Source organism: Globicephala melas, chromosome 1 (genome assembly GCF_963455315.2).
Source record: "Globicephala melas chromosome 1, mGloMel1.2, whole genome shotgun sequence".
Taxonomy (NCBI): Eukaryota; Metazoa; Chordata; class Mammalia; order Artiodactyla; family Delphinidae; genus Globicephala; species Globicephala melas.
Window position 1 is genome coordinate 61,830,136 of NC_083314.1, and position 20,219 is coordinate 61,850,354.

Here is a 20,219-nt window from a genome sequence, read left to right on the forward strand (position 1 = left end):
TCAACCTGTGTTTGGAGGGGTGGAAACCCTTGAGAACAAAAGGTAAGGAAATCTCACCAACTTAGCCCATCCAGAGTGCAGGGAAGGATCAAGTTGACTGCCCACTGCATTGTCCAATGATCCTCCAGGGAATGAAGAGCAAGGATGACCACAAGATTTCATAAAGATACATCTCCATCTCCCTGTACTGGGCTTCTTTTCTTGTCTCCCTCATGGTTTGCTTTTTTTTCCTGCCATTCCAGAGGGACTCTCTACCTTTAGCTTGCCACTCTCACCTGTTCTCTCTTTCTCGAGTTCCCTCTGTTACTCTCAAGGGTCCCCCTAGTGTCTTCCCACTGCACTGTATCCTAAACTAAATACTTGGTTATTATTTTTCATAATTAGGTGATAACGGTATTTTCTGGAGACACAGCTTTTGCAGCACAAGGTGAGGCTGGCTCATGGTAACACATCTGTCTCTTAAATTGGGTTTCTGCTAATATCCAAAGAGCTAAAAGTGACCAGAATGAAGAAGAAATATTTGACAACATATCAATTTAATGGAGATCCAAAACATTCAAAAGAAACAACCGGAACTCAGCATTGCTGGGAGAGGTGAGACGTGCCACAGGATAGGTTTCCTGGGCCTCATAATAGAACCTCTACATATAGAACCATGTCACGTATTCACAGCCTCCCTGGATGTAAGCTGGAGTCTCCAACAAACTACAGTGCCTTTGCAAGCTCATCTTTCTAGTCTGTGATGAACAAAATCAAATATATAAGTAAAGCACCAAAGCTTAGAGGACACTGGGCAACAGAAATGGTGTCAGCTTGTCCCTCATTTGGACCTTACATTTATGTCTCTTCTCCTCCTTCTCTGCTTCCTCCCTACACCACATCCAGAGCCCTTCTGCCTGGTACCTCTCATTTCACTTCTGCCCCTCCATATGATCCTCTCCACAACCTTGTCCCTTGATGGGCTGTGGCAATGTATGCCCTGAGCCCTGTGCTAAGCCGTATGGCCTCTCCCTGTGTTCTCAGTCTCTCCCAGATCCACTTTGCCCAGCTTAATCCTCCCTCCTTCTCTGCAGCTTAGTCCTGGTTTCTTCTTGCCGGCGTCTCCAGGCAGCAATGATGGCTTCATCGTCCATTTCTTCCTCCTCCTCCCTGTCAGTGCTTCTCCGATACTGGGACCGCCGCCCTGAAGCAAACCTCCCTTCCTCTCTCTTTTCCGTCCTCTCCTTCTCTCCCTCCTCTTCAGACCTCATGAAGCTCTGGGTGAATTTCCTCTTGGCTCCAAATTCAGAAAAATCTGACTTGGATGACTCTTCCACATCTTCCCAGTCCCTGGGTCTGGCCCAATTCGGACGCCGTGGTTCTGGGGACTCATCCCCTTCAGAGGGCTCAGGGGTCCGGCGGAAAAAGTAGGGCTCTGGGCTTTCCTCTCGGGAGCTTGAGGTCTCACTGAACATGGACCTGGAGAACGTGTGCATCTCTCTGCCCTCCCTGGTGGAGGAAGCAGAGAACCGTGAAGTGCTTCTTACGGAGTTGCCATTGGCCTCATGGTAGGAGGAGGTGTCTTGCTCCTCTGACCGGGATTTGGAGAACTTGTAACTGGAGGACTTAGACTCCGTCTCCCGGAGCAGGGAAGATCTGGTGCACTTCCCCCTGGAGGTTCCAGACCAATCACTTTGGGGAGGAGACTTTTCCTCTGTCCTGAGGCCACTGAGCCACTTATTAATACTGCTCTCCATCTCTTTTCCAGCTCTGCTGCCACTTCCATAACTATCAGAGACAGCCAGGGAGGAGGAGGTGTCTGTTTCGGGTTTCTGGGAATCACTGCGGGAAGAATACCGGAAGCTCCCTATGGCACTGTCAGTGTCCTCATCCCTATCACCCACGTCATCATCCTCATCTTCCTTGACCTTCTTCTTCTTGAAAAGAGAGCTGCGTTTGTTGTCAGAGGCCAGCTTCTCCATTTTGTACTCAGACATCTTCTCCCTCAGCTCTGTTTGCATCTCCTTCTCCTTCCGGCCAAGCTCCTTTAGGTCAACACTGTCAGCAAAGAGGCTACAGATGGGCTTGCTGGTCCCCCTCACTTTGCTCCCAGTACCTTCAGCTCTTGAGCTCCGTGTGATGTGGGTGGACAGCATGGACTGCGTGTCGGAGCTGGGTCTTGCCTGGCTTTGAGGGAGCAGGCAGCCGCCCAGGGAGGAGTTGCTCTGGCCACTAAGCATGGAGACTTGGTCATCCCCCAGGCAGCTGGCTGCTGGTGCCACCTTCATGCTTGCAACAGATGGTGAGCGGGACAACAGCAGCCCTTCATTTTGCTTCTGGGTGAGAGTTTCGCTGACTACGTTGACAATCCAGTTCTGAATGCTGGCAATGGAAATGGTGTCTCCGGGCCCCACTGGCAGGTTAGGTAGAGGTGTGGTGGGGGCGGAGGCCGAGCATCCCCCTGCATTGCTTAGGGCCTGACAGGGATGGGAGCTGTGGCTTTGGGCACTGAGCACCGACCCTGTGTCCCCACCAGCACTGACTGAGGGGGCTGCGGACCAGAATGCAGACAGGGGGATGCTTCCGCTGGCAGCCGAGCTATCTGCCTCCCAGCTTCCCATGGACTGGCTCTCCTCCAGTGTCTGCCTGCTCCTCTCCAGCAGCTCCAGCCTCCGTTGCCTCTTCTTGGCCAAGGCCGAGTCTTCTCCCTTGCTGAGCTCCAGCACCTCCTCCTTGTTCTCACTGCCCACCTTCTGGTGCTTCAGCTTCCAGGCCTGGTAGGCGGATAGGTTGACGTCAGAGAGGTTCTTCTTCTCCCCCTCGGCCTCCTCTGCACGTTGCTCACTGCTGCCGTCTCCTGCCTCCGAGTCTTTCTTGTGAAATCCAAATTGGATTCTCTTGATCTTCCACCTTTCCAGGGCAGTGAGCTTGTCCTTGTTCCTGTGGCAGAAGTTATAGAAGGAGCTGGCCTCAGAGGACACACTCTCCTCGTCATCCTCCCGTGCCCCGCTCCCCACCTCCGGGCTGGCGTCTCCTTCCTCTCTCTTGCTCCTGGAGTGGTACCTCCGCGAAGCCTCCTTCTCAATCTCCAGTAGCCTCTGGTTCCACGTGTCCCAGGTGCTCTCCGTGGACACCGAGTCAGAGCGGCGTCTCCCGCCTCGGTTCAGGCTCATCTCCAGCTGCTGCTTCAGGACCCGGATGTCGTGGCTGCTCACACTGTCGGAGGTGCTGCTCTCACTCGTCGCGTGCCTCCGTCTTCTGCTCACAAAAGAGTCGTCGTCACCCTCCTCCTCCTCTTCCTCCTCCCTACTCCACTTCCGGTGCCCCTCTGCCTGGTACCTCTCATTTCGGCTCTGCCACTCCCTGACGATTCTCTCCACATCCTCATTCTCGGGCTCCTGCTCACTCTGGCCGGAGGAGGCTGAGCGCCTGTCGTCCCTGCCCTGGGGGACCTTGCCTGTGGGGAGACCCTGCCCCTTCTTCCACGCCTCGTAGAGTTTCTCCTCCTCTTCTTCATCGATGAGGGTGAGGGGCTTGGAGGCTTGGCTGGCCTCCCCCAAGGAGGAGCTACTCAGGTGACTGGTGGCGTCATCCTCCTCTTCCACGGTGAGGGCGTGCACTCTGGCCCCAACCGTGCTCCCTGCGTCCTCGCCCTCCTCCGCCTCCTCTTCTCCACCCTCCCTGCCGAAGTCCTCTTCTCTCTCCTCCATCAGCTTCTCGTTGAGCTCCCGGAGCTGCTTCAGGAAGCCGTCGTTGGGGTAGATGGCCCGCTTCTTGCGCACGGTCATCAAGGCCTCCAGGATGGTCATATTGTGGAAGATCATCAGGTAGGCGACCACCAGCACTGCTGAGCGGCTGATGCCCATTTCACTGCTGACCAGGACTTTCCCTGAGAAGAAAACACAAGAGATAGTGATGTAACGGCACTTGTATTTTTTTTAAGAGCTGTTTTGATGTGCTGGATTTAATATGTTTCCTTGGCATCTCATCTTCATCCATGCTTAAGTCCCATGAGGCACAGGAATCATTGTCCCCATATTACAGATGTCACACAGAGCACTGACACTGCCCTGTGCTTGAGGAAACATTTTCCGCATTTTCTGAACACAGCAGGGAGTGGGGAGTGGGTGGGGAAAAAAGGAACTAACCACTGTCCCCATTCTTGAAACACTGGAGTGCACTTTCTCTCCACCAGACTGAGCATCAGAAGGAGGAAAAATAAAAGAATAGAGAAGAAAAGGAATGAGCCTAGGATGAATGAATCATAGAGAAGTAGAATCTCAGTGCTGGAAAGGACCACAAGTCCCTTGAGAATTCCTTTGACAACTTCCTTGATGCTGGATAACCCATCATCCAGACTCTGCCAGATGCTTCCAGGGACAGAGAGCTCAGTATCTTAGACAGATAGACAGACAGACAGACACACACACACCCCTCTCATTCCATATTTATGTCATTCTAATTTTTTGAAAATTCTTTCACATGTTAGGGCAAAGGATAACTTTCTGTAACAGGCATCCAGTGTTCCTGCTTTGACATACAAAGGTAAATAATAAATATATCTGTATGAATCAGATCTTTAATACAAAAATCTTTTTTTTTTTTTTTTTTGCGGTACGCGGGCCTCTCACTGCTGTGGCCTCTCCCGTTGCGGAGCACAGGCTCCGGACGCGCAGGCTCAGTGGCCATGGCTCACGGGCCCAGCCGCTCCACGGCATGTGGGATCCTCCCAGACCAGGGCATGAACCCGCGTCCCCTGCATCGGCAGGCAGACTCTCAACCGCTGCGCCACCAGGGAATCTCAATACAAAAATCTTTAAGAAAATCACGATCATATTCTTCACTAGAGTTTTTTTTTTTTTCTTTTTTCTTTTCCTCGCTATTCTAGGTCTTTCAATCATTAGTCAAACATTTTTTCATGTTCCATTACTATACTTGCCACTCTCTTTAGGTCAAACTTGAATTTAACAGTTTTATTCCTAAGGAAGTTGTGTCAGTACGGAGCAAGATATTTCAGGTTTGGACTGACCCATACAGAGTAGAGTGGGCCCCTCGCCACTCTTTTTCTGGGCACTGGGTCTTCACTGATGCCATCTGAGCTTGCAATGTGGGTGGATATATCACACAGTGAACTCAAATTATCTTTTTTATCACTTGAAACCTATAAAGCCTTCTAAAAAAACTGCTATCAAGCCATGTCTCTCTTATCTTGCAGCATTCTTAAAACATAAAGATAACTCTACAAATTCCTATTGATGTTTTTGGTAGTTATAGCCTGTTCTTATAGGCTAACAGAAGCTTTTGCCAGTCTCAATTCTACCATTCAATAGATCAGTTATTCCCCAGCCTCCCCCTCTGCTTTGCATCCTTCATAAACATGACAAACATGCCTTCATTCTATGACTGTTTAAAATGCACACTGGGACCGCTAGAGATCTCCCTCCAGGCTGTCATCAATCTATTTGTCAACAGTCTTCGGGGATATTTGTTAAATCAGTTAAGAGTCCTATTTTACAATATGGGCTGGTGGTGACTTCTATTATTATATCTTAGTACCAGTTAAGACCATGTCTTTGTCACATAGAAGGCCAGAGACCAAGGCAAGACTTGAGGGCCCTGAGGTCCAATAATGCTGAAAGGCCTTAATGCCAAGGGCCAGCAGCCACTAGGGGGAGGTAAGCAAGCAGAATCAAAGCCACTAAAAGAGCATCTACAGATTCAATGTCTTATCCCCTCCCTCCTCCAGCTCAGGGCTCAGCTGTCCCTCAGCAAGGATCCCCTTTTAACTGGCCGACCAGGTCACAATTTACTACAATTAGTACCAAGGTCTCATTCACTTCTTCTGGAGGTGGTTACTAGGCCAGCTCACTTCAGGACACTTCAAGACACAGGCAGCTAGGCTTCCTCATAAGGGCATCAAATACAATTAGACTCAGTCTGGTGGAGGCCAGGTTGGGGTGCCATGCTTTTCCGTGCTATGTTCCTTACACCTGGGATTCCTCTGAAGAATGTCAGGGGCAGCCTGAGGGACAGGGGAGAGCTGGGTGGGTCAGACTTGGGCCCCCCCCCCAATGCACCCAGAGCAACGAAAGGATTTTTTTATTTTCTCTGTTAGGCACAAGGCCACCCTAATGTATAGCTTATGCTTGACACAACTCGAGGGGACGCCTTTAACTTTGAAGTCAAAGTTGATTTGTTTGGTTATGATGAAAACTCCCCAGCAGTAAAATGGCTTGAGGAAGGTGGTCTTTTTTCTAATTTGCAGTTGCCATCTTGATTAGCAGCAGGGCTGATGGCGGGGGGGACGTGGGGGTGGTGGTCTGTGCTTAAAGATTTGAAGAGTACAGCTAGTGGAGAGAGCCCTGGACTTGAGTAAGGCCGGGTTCCAGTTCTCTCACACTCTCAGTATGCCTTTATATGGCAGGCATTTGTTTTGTATCCTCCCAATTCATAATTCTGCTTTTCCTGAGAACTTTCCCCCTCTCTGCACCCCGGGAAAATGAGAAGTACTTGCCCAGAAGCCACCCCCCTTGCCACTGTGGATAGAATTTAGGGTAGACAAAGGACCAGAGTCTGACACACAAATTTTCTCTCCAGGGAACGTGGAAATGGAACTGAGGCAGGAAGTTAGCGGTTATTGTCAGGCCTGTGGTGGGCCATGCTCTCTGAGGTAGAAAGCAGTGATGGAACCAAGAGTCCTGAGGCTGTCCAGTCCTTGTTCCAGACCATCCTGGGGCCACCTTCCTGTCTTTGGATTTCTCCTTGTATTGCTGTAATTAATGCTTTTGTTGCATTTTGTTAAGTAGTTTCAGATGCTTTCTACTTACTGGCGATCAAAGGAATCTTAATTATTTCATGGTGGCCATCACTTAACCTGATGAGCGGGATTTCCCAATTTGCAAAATGTAAATACCTTCTCAAGGGGTCATTGTGATTATTATGTAAAATGCTCAGAGCCAGGGGTATGTTTTGCCTTCCTCCTTGTTAAGAACTGACTCGGAAGCGTCCTAGAGTGGAGAAAAACCACAGAAACTAAGGCTCAGGAGGTTAATTCCAGAGATGGTGACAGCTGTCTGCCCCGGGGTAGGAAGTGCCCACAAAGGCTACAACCACTGTAAAGTATATGCCGTCCTTTCCCTGCCTCGCAGGGGTGCGGAGACTAGGGAGGGTGAGCCTGAAGGCAGCTGATAGCAGCAAGGGAAGAGGAGATGGTCTGCTGAACGCACCGGCCGGGCAGGTGATGAGGACCACCCGATCGACCCGGCAGAGCTGCTGCGCTCGCCCGCAGGCCCTGCGGCACCGCTTTGCGTCGCGGGGAGAACCTGCCCTGGAGGGAGTGCTGCCGTCTCCCTCTCCCCGAGACAGGACACTTGCCTGCTCCGGCCTCGCAGCTCTTGGACGCCCAGCCCGCCGCCTCCCTGCCACGCCGCCACCCTCCGGGCAGCTTCGCCCGCTTCTGGGGATGCGTTTCGGCTCTGCGAGCCGCCTCACTCGCCCGGGATGCTGCTCGAGCCCCGCCGGCCGGTTGCCGCGGCTATGGCTTCCCTCGTTCGGCCGAGAAGTGGCCGCCAGCACCCGGCAAAGCAGCGGAAGAAATCCCGTCTCCCACAGACCCTTGGCAGATACGCCGAAGTCCACTTTTGTCAGAAGAAATACGTTCTTAAAAGTAGGTTTTTTAAACATTGAAAAGGGGAGAAAATCATTTTATATAGATATATAATTATTATATACATAACATTTATAAATTATAATTTAATAAAAATGTATACATATATAAAAATATTTCCCCTCTCTGTCTCTCTCCTTCTTTTTTTTTTCCTCTCTCTCTCTCTCTCTATACATATATATATGTATCCATTAAAAATTACCCTTCCTGGCCATTGGTGATGATAGGAAATGTCCTTCGCAGGAATAGTTAATAACATTCATTATAGTAATGGCTGTAACTTTCTTTTTGCTGTACGCGGGCCTCTCACTGTTGTGGTCTCTCCCGTTGCGGAGCACAGACTCCGGACGCGCAGGCTCAGCGGCCATGGCTCACGGACCCAGCCGCTCCGCGGCATGTGATATTTTCCCGGACCGGGGCACGAACCCGTGTCCCCTGCATTGGCATCAACCACTGTGCCACCAGGGAAGCCCTGTAACTTTTTAAACATTTATTATTTACCCAGTTCTATGCGAAGTAAGCCCTTATATGCATTTTTACAATTTTAATCCTCACAGCAATTTTAGCAAAATTAGGTCTATTTGTTCTATAGATAAGGAAACGGCGGTTCCTTGTATAGAGAAAACATAGCAAATCCTGGGCTGAAGCGTGGGTTTTTGGGCACCAGATCCTGAACTCCCACCCGCTCTCACTGCATTGGTTTCAGCCTCTCCTCATTGAGATCCTCATTGAGATGGATGTCCCATCAACTCTTTAGATAGTCTCCTATCATCCCACTTAGACTACAGTGACAGCCTCAGCACTGCTCTCCTCACTCCCACTCTCCCCTCCCCTCCCACCCGGTCTTGTCTTCAAAGCCCAGGGAGTGAGTTTTCCATAATGCAGATCAGATCAAGGTGCCTTTCAACTCCCTTACCTTGGTCCTCAACTTCCTGCACGATGGACCCCTGCCACCCTTATCTACCAGGCTAACCCACACTCGCCTTGTGATTCCTGAATACACCAAGCTTATTCCACCTTAGGAATTTTGCACTGGCACGTCCCTTGGCCAGGAATGTTCTTCTTCCAATTTTTCCATGGCTAGTTCGTTCTTATCACTCAGCGTAAATGCCCCCTTCTCCCGAGAGGCCTTCTCAACCACTCTTTTTTTTCCTTCTGTTTATTTATTTATTTATTTACATCTTTATTGGAGTATAATTGCTTTACAATGGTGTGTTAGTTTCTGCTGTATAACAAAGTGAATCAGTTATACATATGCATATGTTCCCATATCTCCTCCCTCTTGCATCTCCCTCCCTCCCACCCTCCCTATCCCACCCCTCCAGGCGGTCACAAAGCCCCGAGCTGATCTCCCTGTGCTATGTGGCTGCTTCCCGCTAGCTATCTACCTGAGGGAGCTAGCCAGACACTCCAACATATCATTCCAGTTCTCATCTCTGCCTCACACTGATCAGTATCTGACATTTTTCTTTTTCTTTCTCATTTCTTTCTAATTTTTTCTGCCTTCACTACAATGTAAGTATCAAAGGCCAGAAGCTTTATCTGTATCTTTCACCACAATGCCTAGAATAGCACCTGGCACATGTTGGGCCCTTAATAATTACTTATTGGATGAATGATGGTCCATTCCTTTCCCCTTGTACTAGAATGAGACAACAACTGTCTTAAGACAGATGACCTCCGGACAGCAGATAACCTGGAGGTTTTCATAACATTCCTTTTGTCCTTCCTCCCCCTGTGGAATTCCAGCAGCCTGGAGCAGACAGACCGCCTCACCTCTATAGGTCAGCAGGGCTTCATCCAGGAACTCGGCTGCCTTCCGGAAATGCTGGGAGATGTTCACCTCAGGGAAGTCATCGACCTCCACACCCAGGTACTGGATCTCCAGGCCAGTGTAGAATTCAGGCCCAGTGTAGACGCCGGTGCCATGAGCAGCATTCAGGATGTGGGTAATTCCCAGCCTCTTCAGCCTCCCCTTGTTCACAGCCACGCTCCTGAACGGAAAGAGGCAGAGGCATTTTTTGCCAGAGTCAGAACTAGAAAGGTGCCTTACCACTGAGATTGGAAGCCTGCTTCAGCCAGGTCAGGAGGGCCACAGCTGGGTGAATACCTCCTTCTCTGCTCACCCATGTGTCTGGGGCTCACTGGAAATATTATTTTAAAAAGGGACCGGTGACTTAGCTGTGGCGAGAGAGAGAAGGGACGGGGAGCTGGGCAAGGGAGGACAGGAGAAAGAAGAGAACAAGACTGATGTGTAAGGAAAGCTTTGATTGGCCCAGAGACCTCTAGGCTAAAATTCCATGCCTTTGGGATGCACAGTTATCAAGACACAGAAGTGGCAGGCAAAAATAATAATAAAATGTGTGCTTCACACTGATATGGCATGCTATATTTTTCAAAGTGCTTTCATATGCATTAGTTTATTTTATCCTAATAATAAACTTAAGAGGTAGACAGCACAACTATTCTTTTTGTTTTATAGGTATTATTATTCCCTCCCATTTTTATAAATTGGGGTATAGTCGCTTAACAATGTTGTGTTAGTTTCTGCTGTACAGTGAAGTGAATCAGCTATATGTATCCATATATCCCCTTCCCATTTGAAGATTGTAAAAATGAATCAGATAGCTTTTATGACTTGTTCAAAGAAAAAGACTCTGAATAAGAACTGGGGTTCAGGGTTTCTAGTTCAGAGCTTTTTTTTTTTTTTTTTTTTTTTTTTTGCGGTACGCAGGCCTCTCACTGTTGTGGCCTCTCCCATTGCGGAGCACAGGCTCCGGACGCGCAGGCTCAGCGGCCATGGCTCACGGGCCCAGCCGCTCTGTGCCATGTGGGATCTTCCCGGACCGGGGCACGAACCCGCGTCCCCTACATCGGCAGGCGGACTCTCAACCACTGCGCCACCAGGGAAGCCCCCAGAGCTCTTTTTACTGCAGTGGAATAAATAGAGCTTAGTTTAAAGAGGCCCTGACGACAGTTGCCCAATAAGGAGCAGAAGCCTTGAGCTGGTGATATCTGGAGATGCCCAGGGTCCCTGTTGATCACAATGTGAATGTTTCTGCATCTACAGAGCTAATTAGGGATCACTCAGGACTTGGTGCTCAGCTCTGGGAATCAGGTCCCGGGCAACCAATTACACCACAGTGGAGTACAAGACCCAATGTCCAAAGCTATTTTCCCTACTGCCTTCCCTGGGGACCCCAGATTCCCTCCCTTGCATCTAGGTATGTGGGTAATTACACTGGGAAAAGATCTTATTAAGTAGCCGATAGATCAGCAAAACGAATTTCACAAACCAGCCTATTGCTACCAATTATGCACTGGCAAGACCACAACAAAAGCACCAGGATGTGAGTGAGCTGTTTTGGGTTTTGTTCTGGAAACCACTGATAAACTTTTGAAGAATAACATTTTTTTCTTATTATAAAAATAACACATGTTTACTGTAGGAAATCTGTACAATTCAAAAGAAACCTAAAGAAGAAAATGGAAATCACTTACAGAACCACCTCCTAGAGAGAAGTACTATAAACTTTTTATCACATTTGTTTCCAATTTGTTGTCTATGTAAAAAGCACATACACACACAGACATACACACATACTATATATATTACTCAGTTAGCATCATATTATATGTATTTGTTTTATAACCTCTTTATCCTCTCAATATATTGTGGACACTTTCATAAGTTGGTAAATATATATAAAATCAGTATTGTCAATGGCTCCAAATGTCCCATTATGTGGTTGTTATGGATGTCATGGGATGATGGTGATAGGGAGGCGTGTGTTGGCAAGGTTCTGGGCAGGAAGGGAGGCCCAGAAAAGGCACCTGGAGGAGCCAGGCTATGATAGTGAGCCCTGGCAGAAGGTTGGAGGATAAGCAATCATGCCAGCATTTTTGCCCGGGGATCTCCGTGTGCAGGTGGGTGGGTGGGGCCATTCTCCAAGTTCAGGGCTGGGAAAGTAGTCAGGCAGCATCAATTTGCTGGAGGGAGCTATTGAGCCTTTGGTCAAAGTTGGGGGACCTTCATCTCAGGCACTACCCAGAGTGGTAGGACAAAGGATCATGGTCCCCCCCCAGACATCAGACTCACTTCTCGGCTATAAAGACGTTGGGCCAGACCTCATCCACCTCATTCCAGGGAGCCTCTTGGCGGTCTTGGGCCAAGGCCCGCTGTAGGTCCAGGATGCAGGGAGTGTTGTACAGGCTGGTGTCATCCATCTTTTCCCTGACACGGTTGTACAGGTCCTCCACAAGCAGCTGCTCGGCAGACTCCAGCATGCCTGGACACTTTGTCTCAGCTTTGACCCCCCGCGGCTTGAGTTCTAGGAGGACAAGGAAGCATTCTCATCAAAGAGGAGGAACACCAGGGCCTTCCCTGCTCCTTGGGAGAACCCGTTCTTGGCCCATTTGCTGCCAGGACTCTGCGTATGGGCTGAATTCATTTCAGATCCAGCAGGATCTGATCTGCCAGGAAGGACTTAATGGGGACCCAGGAGGAGCCTGCATTGGCCTGGACACTTGTGGTCAGGGTCAGCAGCGTAGGTGTACTGGGGTGGGAGAAGGGACATCAGTTTCCCTCATTTCCTCCCATATTTCTCTAAAGCTGGCTGATAATTTCTTAGACCGAGGTCCTTAAGTAGCTGGTGTATGCCCAATTTATACTTGTAAATCCCACAGTGACCCACACAAATTAGATGCTTCGAAGCATTTACCAAATGAATACATGGCGTTCTTTAGTAACATAATTCATTCGATTAGTTTGACTCCTTTACACATGGAAGGCAAATAACTCTGGGAAAAGTGAAACTTTCAGCAGTCACTTATGCTAGGTCACCTTCTAATACACCTTTAATTTACTTATTTAATTTATTGTCTGTTTCCCCCACTAAAGTGTGGGCGCCTGTGGTCCTCAGCCTCCCAGCTCTCTGACAGGTGGCAAAAGTTTCCTAGGAGCTCTGATGCCAGTCACAAAACATCACTCGGGGCCTTTCTGACAACAGCCCAGAAAAGCTCAAATTTCGAATGAATTCAAATTCTATTCACCTGCCTCTCGAGTGAAACTTTATCTTCTCCTCCTAATGTATTTGCTCCCAAATTATCAAATTCGGAGGAAGGTAAGATCTTTCCTTTCTCTAAGAAGGTATACAAGAGAGCAAAACCTTTCCTTTCACTTTGTAGCCCAAAAATACTGAGTAGAGAGAGGGGAAAAGAAGGTAAGTAGGAAAGGAGTGTCCTCTGTGCTGGCCATACCCTCTTGCTGGCATCACCTCCTTCCCTCGTGGGTGAAGAGTGCAGCCACGTTTGGCAATAGACGGGGCCCCGCCCTTCACAGAATGAGCAGGTGTCTGTAAGCCGTGCTGCTCAAGTCTGCGGATCCAGGAGTCCTGGGTTCTGCCCAGGGCTGGCAACTTCATTTCCCTAAAGCTTCCCTCTCCTCTCCACCCTCGTCTAAACCGCCTGATGTGCACCCACATCCCTGCCCAGGTCTCAGCTCTAAATGTTCTTTGATATCCGTTTCAAAAGCAGGAAGAAGAAAACCTCTGCAATCCCAGTGCTCTATTTTGCTTAAAAATAGATGAAGCGTTCCTATTTTCTCCACCACTCTTGGCTCTCCTGGGGTCTTACATGGCAAATGTAAAAACCCCTCTCTTTCCCTCCCCTACTTAGATATCTTTCCTCTACTACATGGAAAAAAAAAAAAAAAACTCCCCACTGCCTCATTAAAATACACAGCAATGTCTTCCTCGGCTATTTATATAGCAGGTTATTGTTTTGATTTCTTCCCCTTCCAATTGAAAAACAAATGTCCCAGCCCCTTATCCCCACTGGGAGCTCCTACTTTCCCTAGGTCTCTGCTCCACGCTTCAGCCGCATCAATCCCTCCCATTTATTTCTATTCGCTGAGGCTTCTTCAGAAGAGAGTAAAGCCCAGACATTTCTCTTTTGCACTCTGTCAGATGTGTGGCGTATGCAGACTTTCCTGAAATTGGAGGGTTCTTCGACATCCATTTTTACCCCTCTGATCACTACTGAGTAGGGCAATGTGTTGAAGTATCACTTGGTACATTTTCCTTTTTTCTGTAATTTATTCTTATTTTCTTCCCCCACCATCCTTCAGCCACTCGGACTAATGAAACTTAGGCTTAATGCCTAGAAAGGCTTAGGGTAAAAAAAAGGGCATTGCTCAGCTTCAGGTCACAGTATAAATGCTGAAAGTCCCTAGCATCCCATAGACCTGAAAGTGAAGCTTTCGGAGAGAGGACATGGTCTTCTCACAACCCCTAAACCTGGACTTTTACTTATCAAGAGCCAAAGCCTGGAGAGTTGTCCAGAGAGTGAAGCACAACGCAAGGGTGTTGCAAGATGGAAGGTTAGGGAAATTCCCAACACACAGGCGGGAAAAAGAACTTCCAGAGTTAGGGTGGTGCTGGGAGCAATTTAGAAAGAACTAGCCTGGGATCAAGACACCTTGGCCTGACTTGGAGCAAGGTAACAGTGACCCCAGGTAGGGTGATAAAAGAAAACAGAAAAAAGTAGTTACTTGAGAAGATGGGGCCTCCTAGGGTTCCCAGATCAACAAGCAACATCTGTAAAATATCTCACTGCTCAGGAGATCCAGATGTCCTCAGGGACCCTGGTGGGGACACAAAGGGCCTAGGGACTAAGCAAGACCTGGGGCTGCATGGAGGAGTAGCATGTTTGGTTCTCATCACTAGGGAAGTGATCACCGCCACCAGCTGTGGATGCCAGATTAAGCCCAAAGGCCAGGTGGGCCCTGTGTAATTAACAGGACTGCCTTATCTCACCCCACCCATCCGGAGTGAGAGAGACACCAAGTGCAAAGGGAGGAGGAGAAAGGAGAGGAACGAAACTGTGAAAGATTATTTGCCCAAAATTGATTAGGAAAAAAAAAATCCATCCAATTGGAATGAGTATCCTTGAATGAAATGTAGTACGTTTTCTGCTCTAAATATTTTTGTGTAAATATTAACATCTTTTGCCACCCCACCTTTCCTTACCTCCTCCCCATTCATATTTCAGTTTAAAAACCATCTTTAAGCACTAGTGGAAATGCAGATTTAAATCTAGACATCCCTTTGAACAGAACTCTCTGGATTCCATTTCTTAGGCTCTCAGGTCTGCATCTCTGGCATAAGCCATCGCAGGGCCCCTGAGGTTAACTGAAAAACTGAATGAGGGGCCCTAGGGGCAGATTGGAGCTGCCTCCCAGTCTGTTGCCTAGAGAACTGTGCACACTGAGGCATGATAATTTCCACCTCTGTCCCATGAATGTTGATGAGGAGGGCTTGGAGGAACTGCCTTCTTTGGATCCGCTCCTCTTAATGTGATGGGAAGCGTGTGAGAAGCACATTGACACCTTCCAATGGCCCCCCTCCGAGAGTCTCCAGATGACCCTTGGACTCTCCCTCCTCCCACCCATCTGATGGCATCACCTTCATTGATGATCTGTTTAGCTGCAACAGCCGAGGAGAGGTGAATGGGCTCCATGAAAATGCTTTCTGTTTCTGCATCTGAGACCATTGAGTACCTAAAAGAGGAGGATATTCACGTGAGATGACTCTGGGCAGCATCTGAATGGGAGGCAATCTTTTCAGATAAGAAACCTAGGTCCGATTATAGCCACGAGTGGAAAACAATGAGATAAAGGGAATGCCTTCCTAAGTTTAGGGAACCTAAGAATGCAGAGCACTGGGTATGCTATGGCTTAGTCGCCTAGTTATTTTTAGACCAGAGTTGTAACCTTGATGTTTAATGACGTGGTAGCCTGGGTTGTGGAGGGAAGAGATTGGGGAGAACTCACGCTGATGTGGCTTCACTTTCTTTGTGTGTTCCTACCCTTGGATGTACTGCTGCTCCCTTTTCTTTTCTTGTCCCTGCTCCTCTGTTATCAATACTGTAGGATGTCCCTAACTGGGCTTCCAGCAGGGTCCTGCTGGATTGGTGGACTGGGTAGGCTGCCACCATTCCTTCCATGCCCCGTATCTTCTCCCTGCTTAAAGGGCATGGGCTGATGATGATGAAGGGCTGACACAGCACCGAGGGAAACATAAAGATGCGCTCAACTGCACGGTCCTGATTTTGAACACAAGAAATCCAGGATCAGCCTAAGCCCAGGGATGCAATAGAGTAATTTAGGTAAATGTCAATTTCCCGGAAAGAATTCAGCAGAGGTGTCCAAAGGGATCTTTGAGGATCATGGTGAATGAAGGGCAAAACCAAGGGTTAGGACCATGCTACAGTGGTGGGTACCCTCCTCCCCAGTGGGTTCTCCTCTTTTCCAGGTGTTGTGGTGAGCTTTGGGTCTTTTTTGCTTAGTCTTTCCTTTATGTCCAGAGAGGATTAAAAAAAAGGCGAGAGGACTTAATGGATACTTTTTTTTTTTTCCAAACAATTCCATCATGCCCCATTCGTTTTATAGTCAAAACTTCCCTGCACCTCATCCCCTAGGAATCACTGATCTATTTTCTTTCCCTATAGTATGGCCTTTTCCAGAAGGTTAAATAAATGAAATAATACAGTAGTCTTTTGGATCTGGCTTATTTCACTTAGCAAAATGCATCTAAGAGTCATCTCTTCTATTGCATGTTCTTATTGCTGAATAATATTTCATAATTATAAAATAATAAAATTATAAATATAATCATAATCTTATAAATTTATAATTTTATTAACAGATTATTTAATAAATTAAATAATAATTTTATATTTTATAATAATAAATATAAAATTATAAATATAATCATAATTTTATAAATTTATAATCATTTTATTAATAGATTATTATTTAATAAATTAAATAATAATTTTATATTTTATAATAATAAAATATAAAATTATACAATAATAATTTGTTCCTTCTTATTGCTGAATAATATTTCATTTCTTAGGCACCTCACGCTATTGCTGCCATCATTGTCACATTGCCTTGAGTCAAGATTGTGTATTCCAGAGGAAAACATGACACACACACTGCTGATTTGGTAGTAGTTTGGATGCTGGTTTTCTTCCTCAATCTGCCTGAAACTATTTACTTTTCAGAGTCCTCAAACAGCTGCTGTAGCCTTCTGTCCAGATTTTATAAGGGCAATCCATGCGAGAGTCAAGGTGGAGGGTGTGTTTGCCATCTTACCCAGAACTAGAAACTTGTCCATTATCGTTTTGCTTTTAAAAGTTGTAAGTCAATGTGTTTCCTGACCCTTGTAATTGACCTATTTTATCTCTGTGGAAACCTGTAGGATCTTCTTTGGTTTGCAGTGTTTAGAAATTTCCCAGTGATGTTCCTTGGTCTGTGTTCTTCCACTGTGTTGGGTATGGATACCATTTTTTTTTCTTATAAATTTATTTATTTTATTTATTTTTGGCTGCGTTGGATCTTCGTTGCCGCGCGCGGGCTTTCTCCAGTTGTGGCGAGCAGAGGCTGCTCTTCGTTGTGGTGCGCGGGCTTCTCATTGCGGTGGCTTCTCTTGTTGCAGAGCACGGGCTCTAGGCGCATGGGCTTCAGTAGTTGTGGTTCACGGGCTTAGCTGCTCCGCGGCATGTGGGATCTTCCCGGACCAGGGCTCAAATCCATTTCCCCTGCATTGACAGGTGGATGCTTAACCACTGTGCCACCAGGGAAGTCCAGGATACCATTTTTTTAAAAGATTTTTTTTTTATGTGGACCATTTTTAAAGTCTTTATTGAATTTGTTACAATATTACTTCTGTTGTATGTTCTGGTTTTTTGGCCACAAGGCATGTGGGGTCTTAGCGCCCCGACTACAGATCGAACCCACATCCCCTGCATTGGAAGGCAAAGTCTTCACCACTGAACCGCCAGGGAAATCCCTGGATACCATTTTTGAGTGCCTTTTATAAATTTAATCCTCACAAAACTCCCATAAAGTAGGTATTATTATTCCTGCTTTAAGGTGAGGAAACTGTGGCTCAGAGAGGTTAACAAAATTGCCCGAGGCAGTAATTAAGTGGCAGGGCTAAGTTGCAAAAATAGAGCAGTGCTGTCTGAGTCCAGTCTTCTCTCCACACAATACACTGATACCATTTCGATTGGAAAGGGGAGGTGAGTTGGTTGGTGGAAGAAACCCCAGCTGGATCCCCAGGCCCAACATAGACTTTGACAGAAAAGTACTTAAAGAATACTTGTTGGAAGCATAGATGGGTGGATGGATGGATTGGGTTGAGTTGAGTTGAGTCCAGCTGAACTGAATGGAGCTGACTTGGAATTCGATAAGTTTAGTTGAATTGATTAGCAGAATAATTCCCTTGCAGTAGGCATCCACATCAGATTTCCCCTTGGGAAAATGATGTGATCAGAGCCAGCAAGGCTATGAAAAAAGAAATGTCTTTGACAGAAAAAAGGAGTAGCCTATGACTCTAACCAGGACGTGGCTAGACCTGCCCAGGCAGGTCAGCACAATGTTGTATCATCATTGGTAGTTCCTGAGGGATTTCCAAGAGCAGTTGTGTCAGATCATTCCCGATCTAGCCCAAGTACTCCTTGTGACAAGAAGATGCATTTTCAAAAGCATGACCGGGGAGTGAGGGTGAATTAAGGGTGAGGTTTGTGAGATAATATCCTTGGATACTAAAACTAGAGAGCTTTTTAGAGGTCTGGTTGCTTGGGAAAGGTAATAAAGAATAGAACACCTGGTTGGGGTGTACACAAGTTCTATAAAGGTACAGCTTAGGTAGTCTTATTTATCCCTGTACCTCCAGCATATGGAAGGTGAGTAACCAGGCAGGTTTTGATGACTGAGTGAAATGTGAGTGGACAGATGGGTATATGGATGAACAGATAGATGGCTGGATGAATGGACAGAATTCTAGGTGCCAGGCAATGTGTCCACATATCACCTTGGGGATCAAACTTGATGGTCTCCAAGGCCCTGCAGTCTCTGGCCCCTTTCTACTCTCCAGCCTCAGCTTGCACTGGCTTCCCTCGGGCTCACTCCTTTCCAGTATACTGGTCTTCTTCGGCTTCCCATCCCCACCAAGTTTCCTTTTGCCCAGGCACTTTGCAGAAGTCCATTTCCGCTGCCTGGATGGTCAGTCCTCCTCTGCCTCACCGATCATTCAGATCTTACTTAGTTCAATCATCATTTCTTTAGGGAAGTCTTCCCTGATCTCCACCTCTCATTGCACCATACACCTTTCCTTTTTTTTTTTTTTTTTTGTGGTACGCGGGCCTCTCACTGCTGTGGCCTCTCCCGTTGCGCAGCACAGGCTCCGGACGCGCAGGCTCAGCGTCCATGGCTCACGGGCCCAGCCGCTCCGTGGCATGTGGGATCTTCCCGGACCGGGGCACGAACCCGCGTTCCCTGCATCGGCAGGCGGACTCCCAACCACTGCGCCACCAGGGAAGCCCCATACACCTTTCCTTTATGGCACTTCTATTCGATGTAACTTTACATTTGTTTATGAAATAATTTGATAAATTCTGTTTCCTATGCAAGACTATACCCTCTATGAGGCAGAGACCACACCTTCTTTATTAGACTCATTAAACCACATCTGTGGCAAAATAGTCTTAGGACTTTTAGGGTATTTTGTGAGCTGTTGGGTTCCCAGAACCTAGCTTAATGTCTGCTTAATAGATATTTTCTGATTCACTGACTGAATTTGTCCTCAGTACAGTACCACATTTAAGGGAATGTGGCAGGTACACTAATTACAACACAACGGTATTTATCAAGTATTTGCTACTGGCTCATCATCTTACCGGGCTGCCAGTAGCAAACCCAGGAGCAAATCCAGGGTCCTGGCTATGTTCTGTCCATGCTCACTCTCTGCCCTTCTGAGGCAAAGATGTATACAATCTCGGAGGCCTATATTGGCAATTAGGAATTTTTTCTTATGGTAGCCCCACATCTTTGACACTCCTCGAATAGTAGTCTATGTCCATTTCCCTTGAATCTGAGTGGTCTCTGTGACTGCTCTCACACAACAGAATATGATGGGAGTGACACAGCCAGTGTCTGAACCTGAGCCTTAAGGGCAGCTCCCTGCTTCTGGCTCTCAGTGCTCTCTTCGGAAGCCCTAAGCTGCCATATTAGAAGTCAGACGACACCAACCACCCCAAGGCCACCAAGCTGGAAAGGCTGTTGGTCAACACTCCCTGCCAAGCTCCCAGCCAACAGTCAGCCATGCGGGTGAGCCTCTTAGAGTGTCATCCTTCACCCCTTGGGCCCCTCCAGCTGACACTACGTGAAACACAGACAAGCTGCCCCGTCCTGTCCAAATTCCTACCTATAAAAAGGGGAGCAAAATAAAATTATAGTCTTAAGTCATTACGTTTTGGGGTAACTTGTTACGCAGCAGTAGATGACAGCAGCAACACTATTCTAAGTGAATTCTGAGCAAATGCTAAGGCACTCTTCTCCCTGATAGTAATACAGAACCTAGTAAATAATCAGTGACAGACCTCAATTTGTTGCAATTGGGAGGTAACAACAAAATAATACCAATATGAATGTAAGTCCCGACAATAGTGTCGGGATAGTGTCAGACCCTGGGGATATTCTGGGCCCAGGATTCAGGGCAGTCTC

General features: G+C 47.4%; 1 protein-coding gene across 1 annotated transcript in view; it reads right to left on the reverse strand.

Annotated features, from left to right (window-relative positions):
• Positions 1-574: 574 nt before the first annotated feature.
• STYXL2 (serine/threonine/tyrosine interacting like 2) overlaps positions 575-20,219 on the reverse strand; it is a 34,525-nt gene continuing 14,880 nt past the window's right edge. Inside the window, exons 3-6 of the mRNA XM_030875629.2 lie at positions 15,109-15,203; positions 11,745-11,976; positions 9,422-9,639; positions 575-3,868 (exon numbers count right to left, since the gene is read on the reverse strand). Of these exons, the coding sequence (XP_030731489.2) occupies positions 1,050-3,868; positions 9,422-9,639; positions 11,745-11,976; positions 15,109-15,203 (3,364 nt within the window). The 3' untranslated portion in view covers positions 575-1,049. The remainder of the gene's footprint in view (positions 3,869-9,421; positions 9,640-11,744; positions 11,977-15,108; positions 15,204-20,219) is intronic.